Source organism: Amblyraja radiata, chromosome 8 (assembly GCF_010909765.2).
Source record: "Amblyraja radiata isolate CabotCenter1 chromosome 8, sAmbRad1.1.pri, whole genome shotgun sequence".
Taxonomy (NCBI): Eukaryota; Metazoa; Chordata; class Chondrichthyes; order Rajiformes; family Rajidae; genus Amblyraja; species Amblyraja radiata.
This window is the reverse complement of record NC_045963.1, coordinates 40,063,070-40,080,003: the sequence shown is the minus strand read 5'-3', so window position 1 is coordinate 40,080,003 and position 16,934 is coordinate 40,063,070. Positions and strand designations below refer to the sequence as shown.

Genomic DNA, 16,934 nt, shown 5'->3' with positions numbered 1-16,934 from the left:
TTAATTTATAAGACGCATATGTCGAGATTGCAGTTCAATTGCAGTTTATTTCCTTAATTCAGCGACTTTCATACACATTGCCACACGGAAAATCAGGCACGTCGTATTCTACATTTTCATTTATTTCAAAAAATAGTTTTTATTGTTACATCTATTTGTTCAAAATGCTTCCTTCTTTTCGGCAATTGAATCACAGTTATTAAAAGGAAGTATCATTAAATGATCGACCCCGAGCCATCAGCTTCACGGAATCGAAGTAATATGAGAAAACTGACGTCGGCCTGGGCATGCTTTCACATTATTACTCATATCTGAGAAATGAGTTAAGTATTCAGACTGGAGGAAATTATAGACCTTGACATTTCTGCACTCAGAGATTGATTCTTTAATTTACCATGTCAGACTGGGGGAAGATTCGTTCACCTTCGATGCCCTGGAGGGCGATGTTTGAACCAGTGAAATACCTGCACTGTATCGACCTCGCCTCGCTCCGGGATATAAATTGCACAGCAGTCAACTGGACTTCCATTCCAAGGCTCTGGATCGCCAAGGTTCACACTGCGTCTTGACGAAGACCATCCTTGCCCTCCTCCCCATCAGAGGGAGCAGCATCTGCAGTTTATGCCCGTGAAGTCAGCAGCGACTCCGAGCCGGTGGGGGAAGGATCTCGACGATTTCCGGGATCGGACGGAAAAGCACGAGTTGGACCGGGGCCAGCTGGTGGACACCCTGACACAAGCGGAGAGAGCGCATTGACATTCCTACTGCCACTGTCGCTACTTGTGCTCCGCGACTACACCTTCTCACAGCCGGAGCCCCGTCGCGGCCACCATCCGCTCCCGTGTACAAGATGAGGAGCCACCGGTTGCTCGCACTGACTGCAGTCCTCCTGATTCTGACAGAAGTCTTTTGCGAAGAGATTTCTCCAAATGAAGACACATCACATTGGATTGCCAACAATCACAGCCAGGTAATGTTCGAAGTCACTAAAATTCGAATGAACATTTGCTCTGTTGTTTTCAGCAACCCGCTCGTATTTAAAGTCTTTAGAGACTCGTGATGTGTAATAGTCACTTGTAGGACCAGTTTTGAAAACAGTTTTGTGTTTATATGCAACAAAATATGGTCCAAAAATCTTCTGCCACCGGCGAATTGTTAACGATTCGCAAAACACCCTAATTGCTGTGGAGAAGCACTGTGGTTTCATCAATATTGGGCGGTAGCTGAATCTTACGGGATTTTACGAAGACGGATCGGGACACTCAGACTTTGGATAAAATTGTAAGCGGTCAAATCGCCCTTTTGGAATAAAATTTCCAAGTGCATGAAGGCAGTGCTTGGCAAAACCCAATTCATTTTCCCTTAGCGAGTAGGCATTCCCAGTTGGGTACCCGAGCATAGAGTATATAACAGTACACCCTTACATTATCATTTGGCCACATTCTGTCAAACAATTTTTAAAAGTCCTACATCAGCCCAGCATTGCATCTTGGCTGCAACACGTTAATATTAAGTGAAATAACGTAAGTAGCAACACGTAGCAACGATGGAACCTCTTCCCGTAGGTAAATAAGACAGTGATATATGTTTTGGGAAAAGAGGGGCTATATTTAAATTTGGCAGAGATTAATCACCGGGGAGTTTAAAATGTTAAATATAAATAGATGTAAAATCGCAATGATTGGAAATCAATTATATCAGAACAACACGGTGCAAATAATCTTCATGGAAGCATCGGACTTTACCAGCACACAAATAACCTGCCGAACTTGGAAATCTGAAATAAGTACAGAAAGGGCTGGCAATTCGGTCAGTCAGCACCTATGGAGAAGCAGGAGCTAACCTCCTGGGTCTTTTCATCAGAACCCGTTTATTAGAATTATTCTCAGACCATCTCTGATCAAATCAATGTGACGATAATTCATTGTAGGTTTTATTCCATTTAAGTGTAGTTATGCTGTAAAAGACGGGCAGTACCCTAAAGGTTGTTTTCACTGTAACGTCAATGCTGGCACATTGATTGCCCGAAAAAGCAGCGCTTGGAGATGAACCAAGTGGCACAGAGCCTGGACCGAGGGGGATCCTCTTTGGAGATGCCGCATTGCAATGTGGTGTCCTGAGGTAACACCTTTGAAACCAGAGACTAGGTTCGTTTCCCCTGCGCTAAAGGTGGCATTCCAGTGCGTCCTGACAACTGATTTACACCCGTGCTCTCCAATATTATTTTATTTCAGGAGAAGCGACTGAAAGCGAACTCTGTCAGGGAACTCCTGCGCCGAATGACCAGAAAACCGCGACCAGCGCAGTTCTATGGCTTAATGGGGAGGCGATCACTAGGTAAAGCAGTTTTGTTGTGAATTTGCCTCCAGCAATGTTTCAGCGGTGGCTACCCATCTGTCATTAATGTCAACCTAAAAACCCCAAAACATTTCAATGCCATACAATGCATAGAAATCAGATTTTCTATGCAACATAAATTTACCAGATGTCACAGCAAGGCGATTATAACAAAAAAGAGAACGGTTCGCGCCTTACAGTATCGACCGGGTATATTAAACAATTCATTATTGATCTGCTTATATATTTGAACATTGTATTTTTCAAACTCAATCAAATTATCAAATATGTTGGTACATGTAAAATTAAACAGTTGGACGGAACTCAGCGGGTCAGGTAGGCAGCATCTGTTGAGGAATTGGACGAAGACGTTTCGGTTGCGGACCCTCGTTCAGATGCAGCGACAAGTGTTTCAGAGGGCTGTTTAATTACACTTTCTGGACTATTGTTATAGACACGGAAGATAGACATAAAAGCCGGAGTAACTCAGTGGGTCAGACAGCATCTCTGGAGAAAAGGAATAGGTGACGTTTCGAGTCGAGACCCTTCTTCAGACTATCTGACGCGCTGAGCTACTCCAGTATTTTATGTCGATTTCGGTATAAACCAGCATTTGCAGTTCCTTTCTACACGTTGTTACAGATACCATTGTTAAAGAAATATAGATGTGTGGGAAGGAACTGCAGATGCTGGTTTACACTAAAGATAGACACAAGATCCCGGAGTAACAGCGAGACAGGCAGCATCTCTGAAGAGATGGAATGGGTGATGCTTCGGGTCGACTCTGAAGAAGGGTCTCGACCCGAAACGTCAGATATTCCTTCTCTCCAGGGATGCCCATCATGGTATAGTCTTTAACTAATGTCAAGTACCTGTATTCCAATCCAAGCGCTATTCTTGCTGTATCTATTCTATCAATTCAAATCACCATCTTTATTGTGTTTGGTTGTGCGTTGTTAGTAATGCCGAATCAAATGGTCAACTTTAGAAGTAAATATACGCCATTGGGGAGAAATCCTTTTTTTGTTATTACATTAATGGAATCATGATGTTTCAAGATTTTGGAATTGAGAATTGCACATGAAGTATGATCTGCAGTCTAACAAGTGATGCACAACCCATTGCCTTTGTGGCAAATACCCAGTCTTCCTTTCCGTCGTGTTTTTTTATGGCTGCAAATACAGAATCCTCAGAAGGGCAGTGTTTTGTACAACTGGGTGCGAGTTGACACCTCGTGATACAGTTGCTATTGGCTCTTCCTCGGTGCACCGTCAAGAGACCAACAACGGAGGGTTTTTGTACCAATATGCATTTAGACTCTCTTATGAGCTGCACATTACAAGTCATGGCATATCTCTGGAACAAACACATATGTTAATATATAGCCATTCGATCGATACCGTCAAAAGTAACATCACACAGCTTACACAACGTTTGCTCATTTTAGTGATTTACCACAGAAGAAACATTCGCAAATAATTCCACCTTTTAGTTATTTTGAGCGGGAGCACCACAATAATAAATTATGACTCAACATCATTAAGACTGTTTGATCATCTTGTCAGCTGGGGATGGTGTGATGCGGGAGGAACGTAGTCAGAAAACAACAAAGCTTAACGAGCTACACACAATTGCTGGGGAAACTCAGCGGGTGCAGCAGCATCTATGGAGCGAAGGAAATAGGCGACGTTTCGGGCCGAAACCCTTCTTCAGACTGATGGGGGGTGGGGAAAGAAAGAAGGAAAAGGGTAGGAGGAGGAGGAGCCCGAGGGCGGGCGGATGGGAGGGTGGGAGGAGACAGCTAGAGGGTTAAGGAAGGGGAGGAGACAGCACGGGCTAGCCAAATTGGGAGAATTCAATGTTGATGCCGTAAGGACCCAAGGACCCCAGACGGAATATGAGGTGCTGTTCCTCCAATTTCCGCTGTTGCTCACTCTGGCAATGGAGGAGACCCAGGACAGAGAATTAACGAGCTGTTTTGTTAAAGGAATAGAACTCATAATAGCGTAATTTTCCACTCAGTTGCCTATGCAGAGTCTGCGAGTAAAATAAAACTATTCAAGTGTTCTGTCTTCAGTAGGGCATAGGAACATTGTTTATTATTATAAAATATAAGTATGTTTAGGGAAATTATATTGCAGAAGGAAGCCTGTTAGCCAAACATGAGAGATCAATCTTTAAATTGAGTTAATTATACAAGCTGCACAACTTAAAACAATCAAATATAGCCGTTCTGAGGTCTTGACTGTACGTACTAATTCAAACAATGTCCTTTCCATTTATCTTATACTCTTTTCAAATAAATATTCAACATATTATATTTTACCTTAGTATCCAGAAATGGTAAATTATTCCATGTTCTAATAATGTTTGTGTGGATTAATTCTTCCAATGCCATCCTTTACATTGTTTATTCATTTACTTATTACCACAAACTATCCTTCACCATCTATTCTATCTGATTTCTCTCATTCTTTGGGAAACCATTCTATTTTTTTCCTACTGAAAATAGCTAAATGTTTTAATCTATTACCATTATTATTTGTTCTGAGTAGATTATTCAAATAACCAGAACACAACGGCATACTTGCATAACTAGACAGATGTGAAGACATTCAACCAAGGCAATAAAGCAATTCCAATACCCCTCCCCTTCCCTCATCCCAATTCTGTTTTATATTCATCAGTTAATCTCCATTTATATAGATATACCACCTTAATTTTTATTATTTGAGGCATAGCACCATATTGAATTTCCTCTGAAAACAATATGCAAAAGTTGCATTGACCTTATTCACTCAATAATTTCTTCAAAATATTCATCTCTTTTAGCTCTGTAATAGGTGAATGTGCTGATTGTCTTCGATGATCTCATGTGATTTTACATGTAGATAATTGATTGGCTGCCAAGCTGAGCAATAGATCACCACGTCAGAATAAATGTTTTATGTGCCAGGTGATAAACCTAAGTTATGCGTCTAGCTGTTTGATCGTGCTGCTTATTAGTAAAGAGTATCTGGCCCCTTGAGCCTTTTCCATATTCAAAGTATTTCACTATATATTGGAACACGCGACAATAATAAACCAATACCAATACCGATTTGGATCATGGCTGATACTGTGCTCAAGACCACTTTCAGACGATACCATGTCCCTTTTTTCCCCATCGTGTTTCAAAATCGGTTGAATATGCTCAATAATGGAACCTCAGCAGCCTGAGGTAGGAAATTCCCCACATTTCAGATCAAAATGGCTAAGCCATTCTAGATTAATTCTTGATTCATGCACCCAGGTTCTGTAGTCTCCCTTTATCCTGTCAATTCTTCTGAGAATCTCAAATATCTCTAGGGATTGCCTCTTACCTGGTGTAAATTTCAGCGAGTATGGGCAAGTTTTTCCTCAATCTCTCTTCAAGGGCAACCTTCTCATCCAGGAGGTAGCCAACTATATCTGCACTGCATTGACTTAAAGGTAAATCATTCCTTCTTTTGTTTTAGAGGCTAAAGCTGAACAGAATATTACTGGTCTTTTCTAAGCAATGACAAGACTTCCTTACTTTTGAACTTCAAGGTCCTATTCCCTCACCATGTCATTTTCTTTCTTAATTATTTGGTATATCTCTATGTTTTCTTTGTGCATTTCATGAATAAGCACATCAAGATCCCTCTGCTCATTAACATTTCTTTGCTTCCTGCCATTTAAAAAACATATCATTTTTTCCCCACCAATGTTTTTTTTATGTTTAATTTGCCAAATGATTTGATAATTTGTTTTATCCTCATATTTCCTTGTAAAATCTATGCAACTTTCTCATCTTTTTTAGTATATCCAGTAAATTTGGATGAATTATATGTAGTATATATATTTACATCATTAACGTCAATCATCTAAAAGTAGACGACAAAATGCATAAATCTTCCTGAATACCTGTTGTAAAATTTGCCAATTTATAAATAGGAACTCTCACCAGGAACGGGTGTTTTTCTTTCAAAATGTTAAGTACAACTCAAGTTGATGGTTATCGTAAGGTCATAAGGAATAGGAGTAGAATTAGGCCATTCGGCCCATCAAGTCCACTCTGCCATTCAATCGTGGCTGATCTATGTCTCCCTCCTAACCCCATTCTCCTTTCTCCCCATAACCTCTGACACCTGTACTAATAAAGAATCTATCTATCTATGCCTTAAAAATATCCACTTACTTGGCCTCCACAGCCTTCTGTGGCAAAGAATTCCACAGATTCACCACCCTCTGAATAAAGACATTTCTCGTCATCTCCTTCCTAAAGTAATGTCTCACAAGTGGAAATATCCTCTCCACATCCACTCTATCCGAGCCTTTCACTATTCAATGGTTCAATGGTTCAATGGTCCTTTATTGTCATGTGTACCATTTAAGGTACAGTGAATTTTGATTTACCAGACTGTCATGCCAGAAAAAAGCAACAAGATACACAACTACATAAAAGTTAACATAAACATCCACCACAGCGGCTCCTCACATTCCTCACAGTGATGAAAGGCAATTAAGTCTTATCTTATTTCCTCCTTATTCTCCAGTGGATGGGGCAGTCGAATCATTTGCAGTCGGGGCGATCGAAGCTCCCGCAGCCGTCAATCGAAGCTCCCGCATCGGGGCGATCGAAGGTCCCACATCGGGGCGATCGACGCTCCTGTGATCGGGGCGTCGAAGCTCCTGCGGCTTGAAGCTCCTGAAGTCGGTCCATAACCAAGGGACCACGAGCTCCACGATGTTAAGTCCGCAGGCTCCCGCAGTTGGAGCTCCCGAGGTCGATTCATAACAAAGGGACCACCAGCTCCACGATGTTAAGTCCCAAAATTGATCCCCAGCAAGAGGCCGTTAGCACCTTGATGTTAGGCCGCAGCGCGGACGGAGATACAATCCGGGAAAATAACGCTTCTCCGTCGAGGAAAGAGATTTAAAATAGTTTCTAAACTCCAGCGAGTACACGCCCAGTGTTGACAAACGCTCATCATAGATTAGCCTATTCATTCCTGGGGTCATTCTTGTAAAGTCAAGTCATCAAGTTTATTTGTCACATACACATATGAGATGTGCAGTGAAATGAAAAGTGGCAATGCTCGCGGACTTTTGTGCAAAAGACAAACAACCAAACAAACTATAAACACAATCATAACACACATATTCTTTTACATAATAAATAATGGAAGGAAAAACGTTCAGTAGAGTTCGTCCCTGGTAAGATAGGCGTTTACAGTCCGAATGGCCTCTGGGAAGAAACTCCTTCTCAACCTCTTCGTTCTCACCGCATGGCAACGGAGGCGTTTGCCTGACCGTAGCAGCTGGAACAGTCCGTTGCAGGGGTGGAAGGGGTCTCTCATGATATTGTTGGCTCTGGAGTTGCACCTCCTGATGTATAGTTCCTGCAGGGGGGCAAGTGAAGTTCCCATAGTGCGTTCGGCCGATCGCACTACTCTCTGCAGAGCCTTCTTGTCCTTGGCAGAGCAATTCCCAAACCAGATGGTAATGTTCCCGGACAAGATGCTTTTCACCGCCGCTGCGTAGAAGCACTGGAGGATCCTCGGAGACAATCTGAGTTTCCTCAATTGCCTGAGGTGGTAAAGGCGCTGCCTTGCCTTACTCACGAGTGCTGAGGCATGTGATGCCCATGTCATATCCTCGGAGATGTGGACTCCCAGATATTTAAAACAGTTCACCCTACCCACAGGATCCCCATTTATCCTCAATGGAGTGTACGTCCTCGGATGATGTGCCCTCCTAAAGTCCATGATCAGCTCCTTCGTTTTTTTGATGTTCAAGAGGAGGCTGTTATCCTGGCACCAGAGTGCTAGACCAGCCACCTCCTCCCGGTAGGCCTTCTCGTCGTTGTCTGAGATCAGGCCCACCACCATAGTGTCATCAGCAAACTCCGTTCTCACTTCATGGCAACAGAGGCGTTTGCCTGACCGTAGCAGCTGGAACAGTCCGTTGCAGGGGTGGAAGGGGTCTCCCATGATCTTATTGGCTCTGGAGTTGCACCTTCTGATGTATAGTTCCTGCAGAGGGGCGAGTAAAGTTCCCATAGTGCGTTCGGCCGAACACACTACTCTCTGCAGAGCCTTCTTGTCCTGGGCAGAGCAGTTCCCAAACCAAATCATGATATTTCCGGACAAGATGCTTTCCAAAGCCGATGAGTAGTAGCACTGGAGGATCCTCAGAGACGCTCAATTGCCTAAGGTGGTAAAGGCGCTGCCTTGCCTTACTCATGAGTGCTGCAGCGTGTGATGTCCATGTCATATCCTCAGAGATGTGGAATCCCAGGTATTTAAAACAGCTCACCCTATCCACAGTATCCCCATTTATCCTCAATGGTGTGTACGTCCTCGGATGATGTGCCCTCCTAAAGTCCACGATCAGCTCCTTAGTTTTTTTGATGTTCAAGAGGAGGCTGTTGTCCTGACACCAGTGCCAGATCAGCTACCTCCTCCCAGTATGCCTTCTCATCGTTGTCTGAGACCAGGCCCACCACCACAGTGTCATCAGCAAACTTGATTATCGAGTTGGAGCTGAACCTAGCCACATGAACAAGTTGGATGACCTCAGGGCGAGGATCAGCACATTCGTCCTCGGATATGGTGCCAAATTGCTCATAATATTCCAAATGCGGCCTTACCAGCACCTTATAGAGCCTCAACATGTATATAATGTAATGTTATGTAACTTCAGTTACCGTAAGTCAAATAATCAAAGTCTGAAGAAGGGTTTTGGCCCGAAACGTTGCCTATTTCCTTCGCTGCACCCGCTGAGTTTCTCCAGCTTTTTTGTGTACCTAAAACCAAAGATGTGTGCCTTCATAATACTGGCCCAGATCTAGCTGTTAATAATAACAATATTATCAGCAGTTGCCATAAATGTAGTGCATATGTGACAGCAAGTTTTTCATTGGCAAGTATCGAGATAAATATAGAAAACCAGAAGTCATTGTCACAGCATGGAAATAGGCCCATAGGCCCACATTGGTTCGGTGTTATTCCACCATCTCATCCACACCCTGCACATATGGGGCAATTTAGAGATGTCAATTAACCGACAAGCCCTCACATCTTTGGGAGGCAACCAAAGAACAAGAGAATGCCCACGTTAGATGTTGCAGCGAGTGCAGTCAGTAGTACAAGTTTTTGTCAAGATAATGAATGGGCAACTTCTTTGGCCAAGTTAAATATACTGAATAAAATAGGGAATTATTGTTACTTTTTCTGTCAATAAAAACAAAGATTGATTGAATTGATTGAAAGACAAGCCTCGAAATGGGCCCTTCAGCCCATCAAGTCCATGCGGCCATCACGATTTCTATGTTATCCTACTTTTGCATTCACTCCCAGGTCTCTGGGAGGGAGCAGTTCTTCCCAAAAGTATATTAAACATATCAGGAGTATATGAATTCCTGGGCAGTTTGTAGCTCAGTGAAACATTTTCAGCTGGATAAATTGAAACGCCTTGTTTCTTCAAATTCAGGAGATTCATAGACATCTTATAGATGTTGCTGTAATGGAAGACACACTGGTTTTATAGAATTATCCTGTGGAAAATTCACAAACTATAGGATTACTGGTGCTCAAGCTGTTTCTTTGCTAATGAGAGCAAAATTCAAGGCTAAATACAAACTGGTCATCTTCACATACAAAAGAAATGGCAATTGATATTTAATTTATTAATATACTGTTCCTGCATATAGATAATTCTTAATTGCTGGATTAACCACATTTGTTTAGTTTCTCCATCAGAGAATTGAGTCTGATGTGAATGGGAAATCACTCCATTTATTCGATTTCAGCTTGTGGGAAATGATTTTGTGCTTCTGTGTGAAATAAATAAAAGAATTAAAATAAGTAGATCATATTACATTAGAGTAGTTAAAATTTGTTCTCCAAGGTCTCAGCAATAATAACTTAGTTAAGAGTTATTAAAGTAAAGATATCAAAGTCAGAGTTATTACAGGTAGATTAATTCCAAGATAATGACTCGGTCAACAGTGTTGACAGGAAATAATGAATTGCTTGAGAAATGCTTAAAGTCATCTATTATTTATAACCATTAATAAGAGATGCATTATAAGTGCAAATCTATAATTAGCCAAAAAGATCCTTCAGGATCAACTTCTTAATCTAAAACAATGCTTCCTATTTGTTGTAGGTTTGTTGGAAAAGTAATATTTTTTTTCCCCCAGGGAACAAGCCATTGACTCGCAAAAGTAAGTTTTGAAAAACATGTTAATAACTGAGAGCATCGAAATAGATACTGTAAAAAATGTTTTATTTAATTGTAATTTAATGGACTACATTCATTATTAAAGTGTTGTTTTAAATATTTTTTTGGGCCCTTAATTTGTTATGCCATATCCTTGATCTTCAAAAGCGTTTTGAAAGAAATAAAGAAGTTTGCTTAGCACTGAAATAGCACAGGAGTCAGACTATTACATTTCATTGTTCTTATGGAATATACAAATGGCCATTGACAATGTTTTAAGTAATGGTTCATTAATAAACAAATAATCAAACTTGATAGTAGAGGTTACTTTCATTTAAAAGGACAGTGAACTTATTGTAGATAGCTACACAGTACTGTAAAAAATGAAAAAATCCTTGAATTAAATAGTCTTGGTAAAGTAATTAGATGCATTTGATTTTTGAGGTTCTAAACCAAACCATGTAGAAGAAAAAAAATGTGTTTGTTTACCTATATCAAAAGCTGTTCCATAGAACATGTAAACACATCCAATTTATTTGCGCATGTATGGACCTTCCAGTGATCCTTTTCCAACCTGACCGTTTGGTCTCAGAAATTCGCAAACAGACGAACCCGGTCTCATTTTTCCTTAATAATAATATTAATCTAATACAAGTGGAATAATTAATTGGACCATATGTGTTTTAAGGTGATTTACTCTCAAATTTGTGTCCTGACATTGCACCTTCCGCACTCCAACTCCATTCTCACATTCTATCTATAGGCCTCCCACCATTCCCCCCCAACACACAGACACAGCGTATAGAAAACTCACTAGAGGCATGCAAAGCATTTCAGAACAATTGGTAAATCTATTCTTCATTTCTTTGGTTTCGCTTGTGAAATTGGGAGGGGGGTTCTTTGTACAGCATGTTGGTGAGAGTAATATGTGATTTTATGATCAGTGATTTGTTAGAACTGTATTTCCTTGGTTGTACTGTTTTGTTTTAGCATTGTACAAAAATGATTGTGAGTTCGATGGAGTGTATTGTGTCACAGATTCACAGAAATTTGCCCTTCAGCCCATGATGTCCATGTCAAACCTGTTGCTCACATTAGGATCTTATCCGTTAGCTGGTTAAGTGTCCTCCTAAATGTAGCAATGTTACAAAATTTTGAGATTTTAAAAATCAAGTCTGCAATTTATCCCATCAGATAAAGCATAAAAAGAAGTTTAATTTGACACCTAATTCACTTTCATATCTCAAGTATTTAAAAAGTTATGGCCATTTTCATACTCGGAAATTAGCATCTTGTTCCCTATTGATTTTCTATGGACATAACAAAAAAGCTGTGATCGTGGACAGTCAAATAGCCCATAACTTTCTTAAAAATTAAGAGAACTGAATGAAATTTTCAGTTATCACAGATTGAAGCATTCTGAAACAAATATAAAATAATCTTACTTGGATGACCTGAAATTAAAGCATATAATTAGTTAGTTACCCAATTGTAGCTAATTTCAGACTTCAATTACTAGATCTAAACATCTATCCATTTCTTAATAAATGATTAACATTTTTAAATAGCCTAAGTGTCCAAATAATATTCACAAATAATACAATAAAATATGATTTTTAAATCTCATTTACATTAATTTATAGGCCAAATGGAAGGACTTTAGTGTTCAATTGCTGTAAATTAAAGTCCATTTAAATCAGCTTTCTAGTGGGATCCTGTGAAAGCGCTGGTTTAGAACGTTCACATTGCGCTAGATTTGTGCCCTCAAATGCCCAGAAAAATACTGCTGGATATAATGGGGCCCAAATTAGCTACTCGCAACATTAAACTTTGTATAAAGGGATCTTAAGAAGCCTTTTTTAACGTAAAAATAAACAGCCTACCTTCCGTTTCCCCCTGTATGAGATCCGACCCGTTGTCGGCGATCGGGGGTTTAGAGGTTAATTTTTAACTTACTATAACAAGTAAAGAAATCCTTTAAAGCTAAAAATAGCTCCAGCTACGGAATCTTCCAGCGATTTTTCGTTAATAATTAACTAGGCTGAAAAACCGCGATTTGAACAGCCTAGGGAAAATCACGTTTTAAACCCGCCCCCTCTAAACGGCGCCAAAATCGCGCACACGGGCTGGGACAGATTTTCAGCGACGCTTCAGGTAGGCTTTGCAACATACCTACTAAATGCTTCTAAAATGCAATAATTGTATCTGATTCCCCTACCTTCTCTGACAGTCTTTTCCAGATATCAATCACTTCCTATGTAAAAGTAACTTACTCTACAAATTCCCTTCAAAGCTCCTTCCTCTCTCCTTAAAATTGTTCTCTTGTTTTTGATACCCTTGCCATGATGATAAGATTTTGCTTGATTACCTCCCCTCTGCCTCTCATAATCTTATATACCATTACCAGCACACTGCTCACACCTCTTCATTCCATTGATGGCAAATATTTTGCAGAATGGCATCTTGAATAGCAAGTTATGGTTCTTAAAATATTCATACAAGTACATTTAGGTGTCATTAAGGTTTTAATCTCCATCACATTTTAGGCAATGAGTTCAAAACGGAAAACATTTTGGCTAAAATAATTGCCCCAACTTCCCTGTAATTCTTCTGCCAATTAATACACATCTACACCAATTATTTTATCACCTGCCTGTCAAATGAGATTGCCTTTCTGGTTCACCTGACCATGTTTGTCATACTTTTATATGTCTCCAATAAATCTTCCCACAGTCCAAAGAAAACAACCCCAGCTTAATCAGGAGTATACATTTTCAGCCATGTCAACATCCCCCTAAAATCTCCTCTGGATCCTCTCAAATATTACAACACTATTTTTGTAATGTGCTGACTTGAATCATACACTGTACTTTAGCTGTTATCAAACACGTATCTTATACAATTCCCTTCTTGATACGTTGGGTAATAAAGGAAAGTATCCTATCTGCCTTTTTATACACCCGTCCACCTCTTCCTAATTTCCTTGTTAAGTTCACTTCTGCACAACCTAAACTCCAGACTTTGTGTAGTATTTGTAATAAGCCCTATCCTATCCTATATGTTCCCCAGTGTCCATTGGAGTTTAGATTTGGGAATTACTACTTTCTTATGAGAACAGATTTGGTCCAACCCATTGAATATGTAAATAGCTTATTCTAAGCTCCCCCAGTCTAGTTTCAGTCAATAAAATATTGAATCAAGCACTTGAACAACTAAACTTTATTTTGGGTAACACATCACAACACCCCTATACAATACCAAACCACAGCAGGTTCGACCCTTGTATCTGCTTGGCCAAGCCCTTCTAGCCTCGTGCAAGCAGAGACACTCCAAAAGGTCACGCAGTACCAAGCGTTCTTCCAGAAGATTAACACAGGACCTCGTGGGAGCTACCTTTTATAGGTCCCCGAACCTTGAGGGGCTGAACCACATGGAGGTGGTCTCTGTACAGTCATATAACACATATCGATTACGACAGTACATGATTGACAGTTCCCTAACCCAATAACATAGTAACTAACATATTGTATTCGAAAGGAGCTTCTAGAAAGAAGCTAACATAGATGAATAATGCAACATGTGCCTTAGGATTCAGACAACCCACACATAACTATCCAAATAAGTCTTCGCAACATTATTTACACTATGTATATCTGGTTTGCATTGACCCACTCAGTTCCATGCATTTTACACCTTATTGAATTACCTCTGCAGATGTCCCATTCTTGCTCTGCAGCTTTTATCTGGGTCACAGACAAACTAGCACCATTCAGCAGCTTGTCTCAGTTCTGCAAAGGCACATTTAATGACCAAAATGGCCTAGCAGCACATAAGCCCTAACTCAATTTTAATACCATGGCTGCTCCAATTTAGCCAGGATTAACATTCCTTTCTTTTATCATGAATGATAAACCATTTGTGATAACCTAATAATCAGATAATCAGATATACATGGATGACTATTGCATTATCAATCCATCAACAACAACAAGATGATGATGTCTCTTCCCAGAATCTCATCAAGCTTCCCAAGTTTTTGTGGGCGTAGCTTCACAATTTCCATCTGATGAGTCTTCACCTCCCGAGTTTTGGTGGGCGCGAATCCCCTCCATCTGTGTTGTTGATCCTTCCATACTCTATCCATAGTTGAACCTATTATTCCAAAGAAAACTTGGAACAAAGCAAGTTACCATTCATGCACTAATGCTTTCCCATACATTCCACTGTACTATTACTATTCTGTCAGTCACATTCCCTTTTTCTATTTACTATCGCTATTCTATCCCATAATATAATCTTTCCTATCCTAGGATCAACACTAATCAGCCCTCTCCGTATTCACACAATGTTCTTCAATGTATATCTGATGATGGTTTCTCATATAAATTTGAGCTTGGTTCAGCCCAGATTTCCCTACAGGCATGACTCTTATTTAAAGCAAACCACGAGGAATGTTTCAATTCAACCAAATTCAGTCTCAGCCTTCAATTTAATATTTTAAATTTGGGGGTTCGTCTCACCTTCTTCATTCCACAGCTTGTGGTCGATAACACCTCAATCCAATTGCTGTGGAATTCCCAGCTGTTCAAATGTAATCAATTAATTTCCATATTTTGTCAATTTTATTATAAAGCCAATTAAGAATACCGAATCTAGGGACAATTTCTTACCCCTTGATATAGGAGCCACTTTACTATCAAGGGTTAGACAAATTTAGATTTACCGGTCAAATACGTCGACTCTGACGCAAATACCCATTACCCTAGTACATCTAATTCAATACCGTTTTTCTAGTCCATTGTACAACTCACAGGCAATAGGGATTCTTTCTTATGACTAGTTTCCTCTTACCACTGAGTAATTGTCTGGATGGTTAGTATTGACCTTCCAAGAGGAACTCAATATCTAAACTTTCAGTCTATTTCATCATTCTATACCACGAATGTGATATGTGAATTTGTTAGAATAATTATTAGAAATAAATTTAATTGCTATGGAATCCAAATATGTCCGAAAACATATTGACAGCCATTATCATATTGAATGACGATGCTGGCTCGAAGGGCCGAATGGCCTATTCCTGCACCTATTTTCTATGTTTCTATGTCAGTAATAATGTAACAGAGAAGTGTATCCAAACTAAAATCAGAAATTCTAGTTCATGTAATGTGATAATCACTCAAGTAGATTATTGCATGCAACTTTTCTGACTATTATTTGGTTAGTCAATGAAAAGAAAATGCATTGTCACTGAGGAGAGAGAATTGAAAGTTTAATGATAAACACATTGTAGGATCAATAACATAAATTGATAAGCTTATTTGTAATTTGTTTTATAGGACATAAGTTAGAGAGCTTTGTTGGACTCATGGGAAAACGTTCATCAGCGTCTGGTAAGCAATGAGTGAAAAATAAAACTAGCTCGTATTAAATGACAGCTTATTGTGTACACTTTTAATCTTTAATCTAATCATCAGGTGATTTTAACAAGTGTGTACTTTTTCGTCTGCAGGTTCCCCTCCTGAGTGGGTTATACAAGATTTTATCCAAAGGCATTAATAAAACACGAAAGAATAAAATTAATTGGTTGACAGTTGTTTTAATTTGCTTGCAGGTGTCAATAATATTGTATCCATCACTGGTGTGAGTTACAGCAAATAGTTGTTATGTCTTCCCCAACAAATGTCATTTTATTGCTATATTAAGAAATATGTAATGTGAACATTGAGATGTTGTCATGAATAAAAGTGTAATAAAAGGATTTTGATAACACTCAGACGTATCAATGGTAACCGGGGAAATGAATAGCCCCTTAATTGATGGGCTGTAATTTTGTACTCTCCATGATGAAATAGTCTTATTCATAAAATGATGTGCACCCATAAGATAAAACTTAAGTCATTTCATTTTTAACATGCATTGATTGATACAGAAACAAAACTGTTTTCAGTTTCAATACATATCATCAAAATTTGTATTTTAATGTGACTTTATTTTAAAAATAATAAATGTATTTAATGCAAGATGACATTGGTATTTTTATAGCATATGTTTAATTATGTTTGCTGGAACTATGCAACTAACTAATAACAAAAAGCCAATTCTTCATTCCACTTGCCTTGATGTGGTGACACTCATGACCTCTGGATGTTCCAAGGGAACCATATCTGCTTAATATCATTCTTCAGCTATGAATCTAATTTTCCATAATTTCTTTTAATTATTTTCACCTGTTTTTCTCAATCAAAATGGGCCCTGGCTACATAAATATAGGATAGAGAACAGTACAGCACAGTAACTGGCCCTTTGGCCCACAATGTCTGTGCCAAATGTGATGCCACGATCAATTCTTATCTGCCTGCACATAA

The 16,934-nt window shown here is 39.5% G+C and overlaps 1 protein-coding gene across 2 annotated transcripts; it reads left to right on the top strand.

Moving 5' to 3' along the window:
• The first annotated feature begins 475 nt into the window (after positions 1-475).
• Positions 476-16,589, top strand: LOC116976092 (protachykinin-like). Of its 2 annotated transcripts, XM_033025628.1 has the most exons (5): positions 500-970; positions 2,235-2,337; positions 10,547-10,570; positions 15,906-15,959; positions 16,079-16,589. In XM_033025628.1, exons 1-5 carry the CDS (start codon positions 851-853, stop codon positions 16,123-16,125), a joined length of 348 nt encoding a protein of 115 aa, XP_032881519.1. In that variant the 5' UTR covers positions 500-850; the 3' UTR covers positions 16,126-16,589. The 2 variants fall into 2 exon arrangements, with proteins under 2 accessions (XP_032881520.1, XP_032881519.1); XM_033025629.1 differs by lacking the exon at positions 10,547-10,570 and having other exon boundaries at positions 476-970.
• Positions 16,590-16,934: the final 345 nt, after the last annotated feature.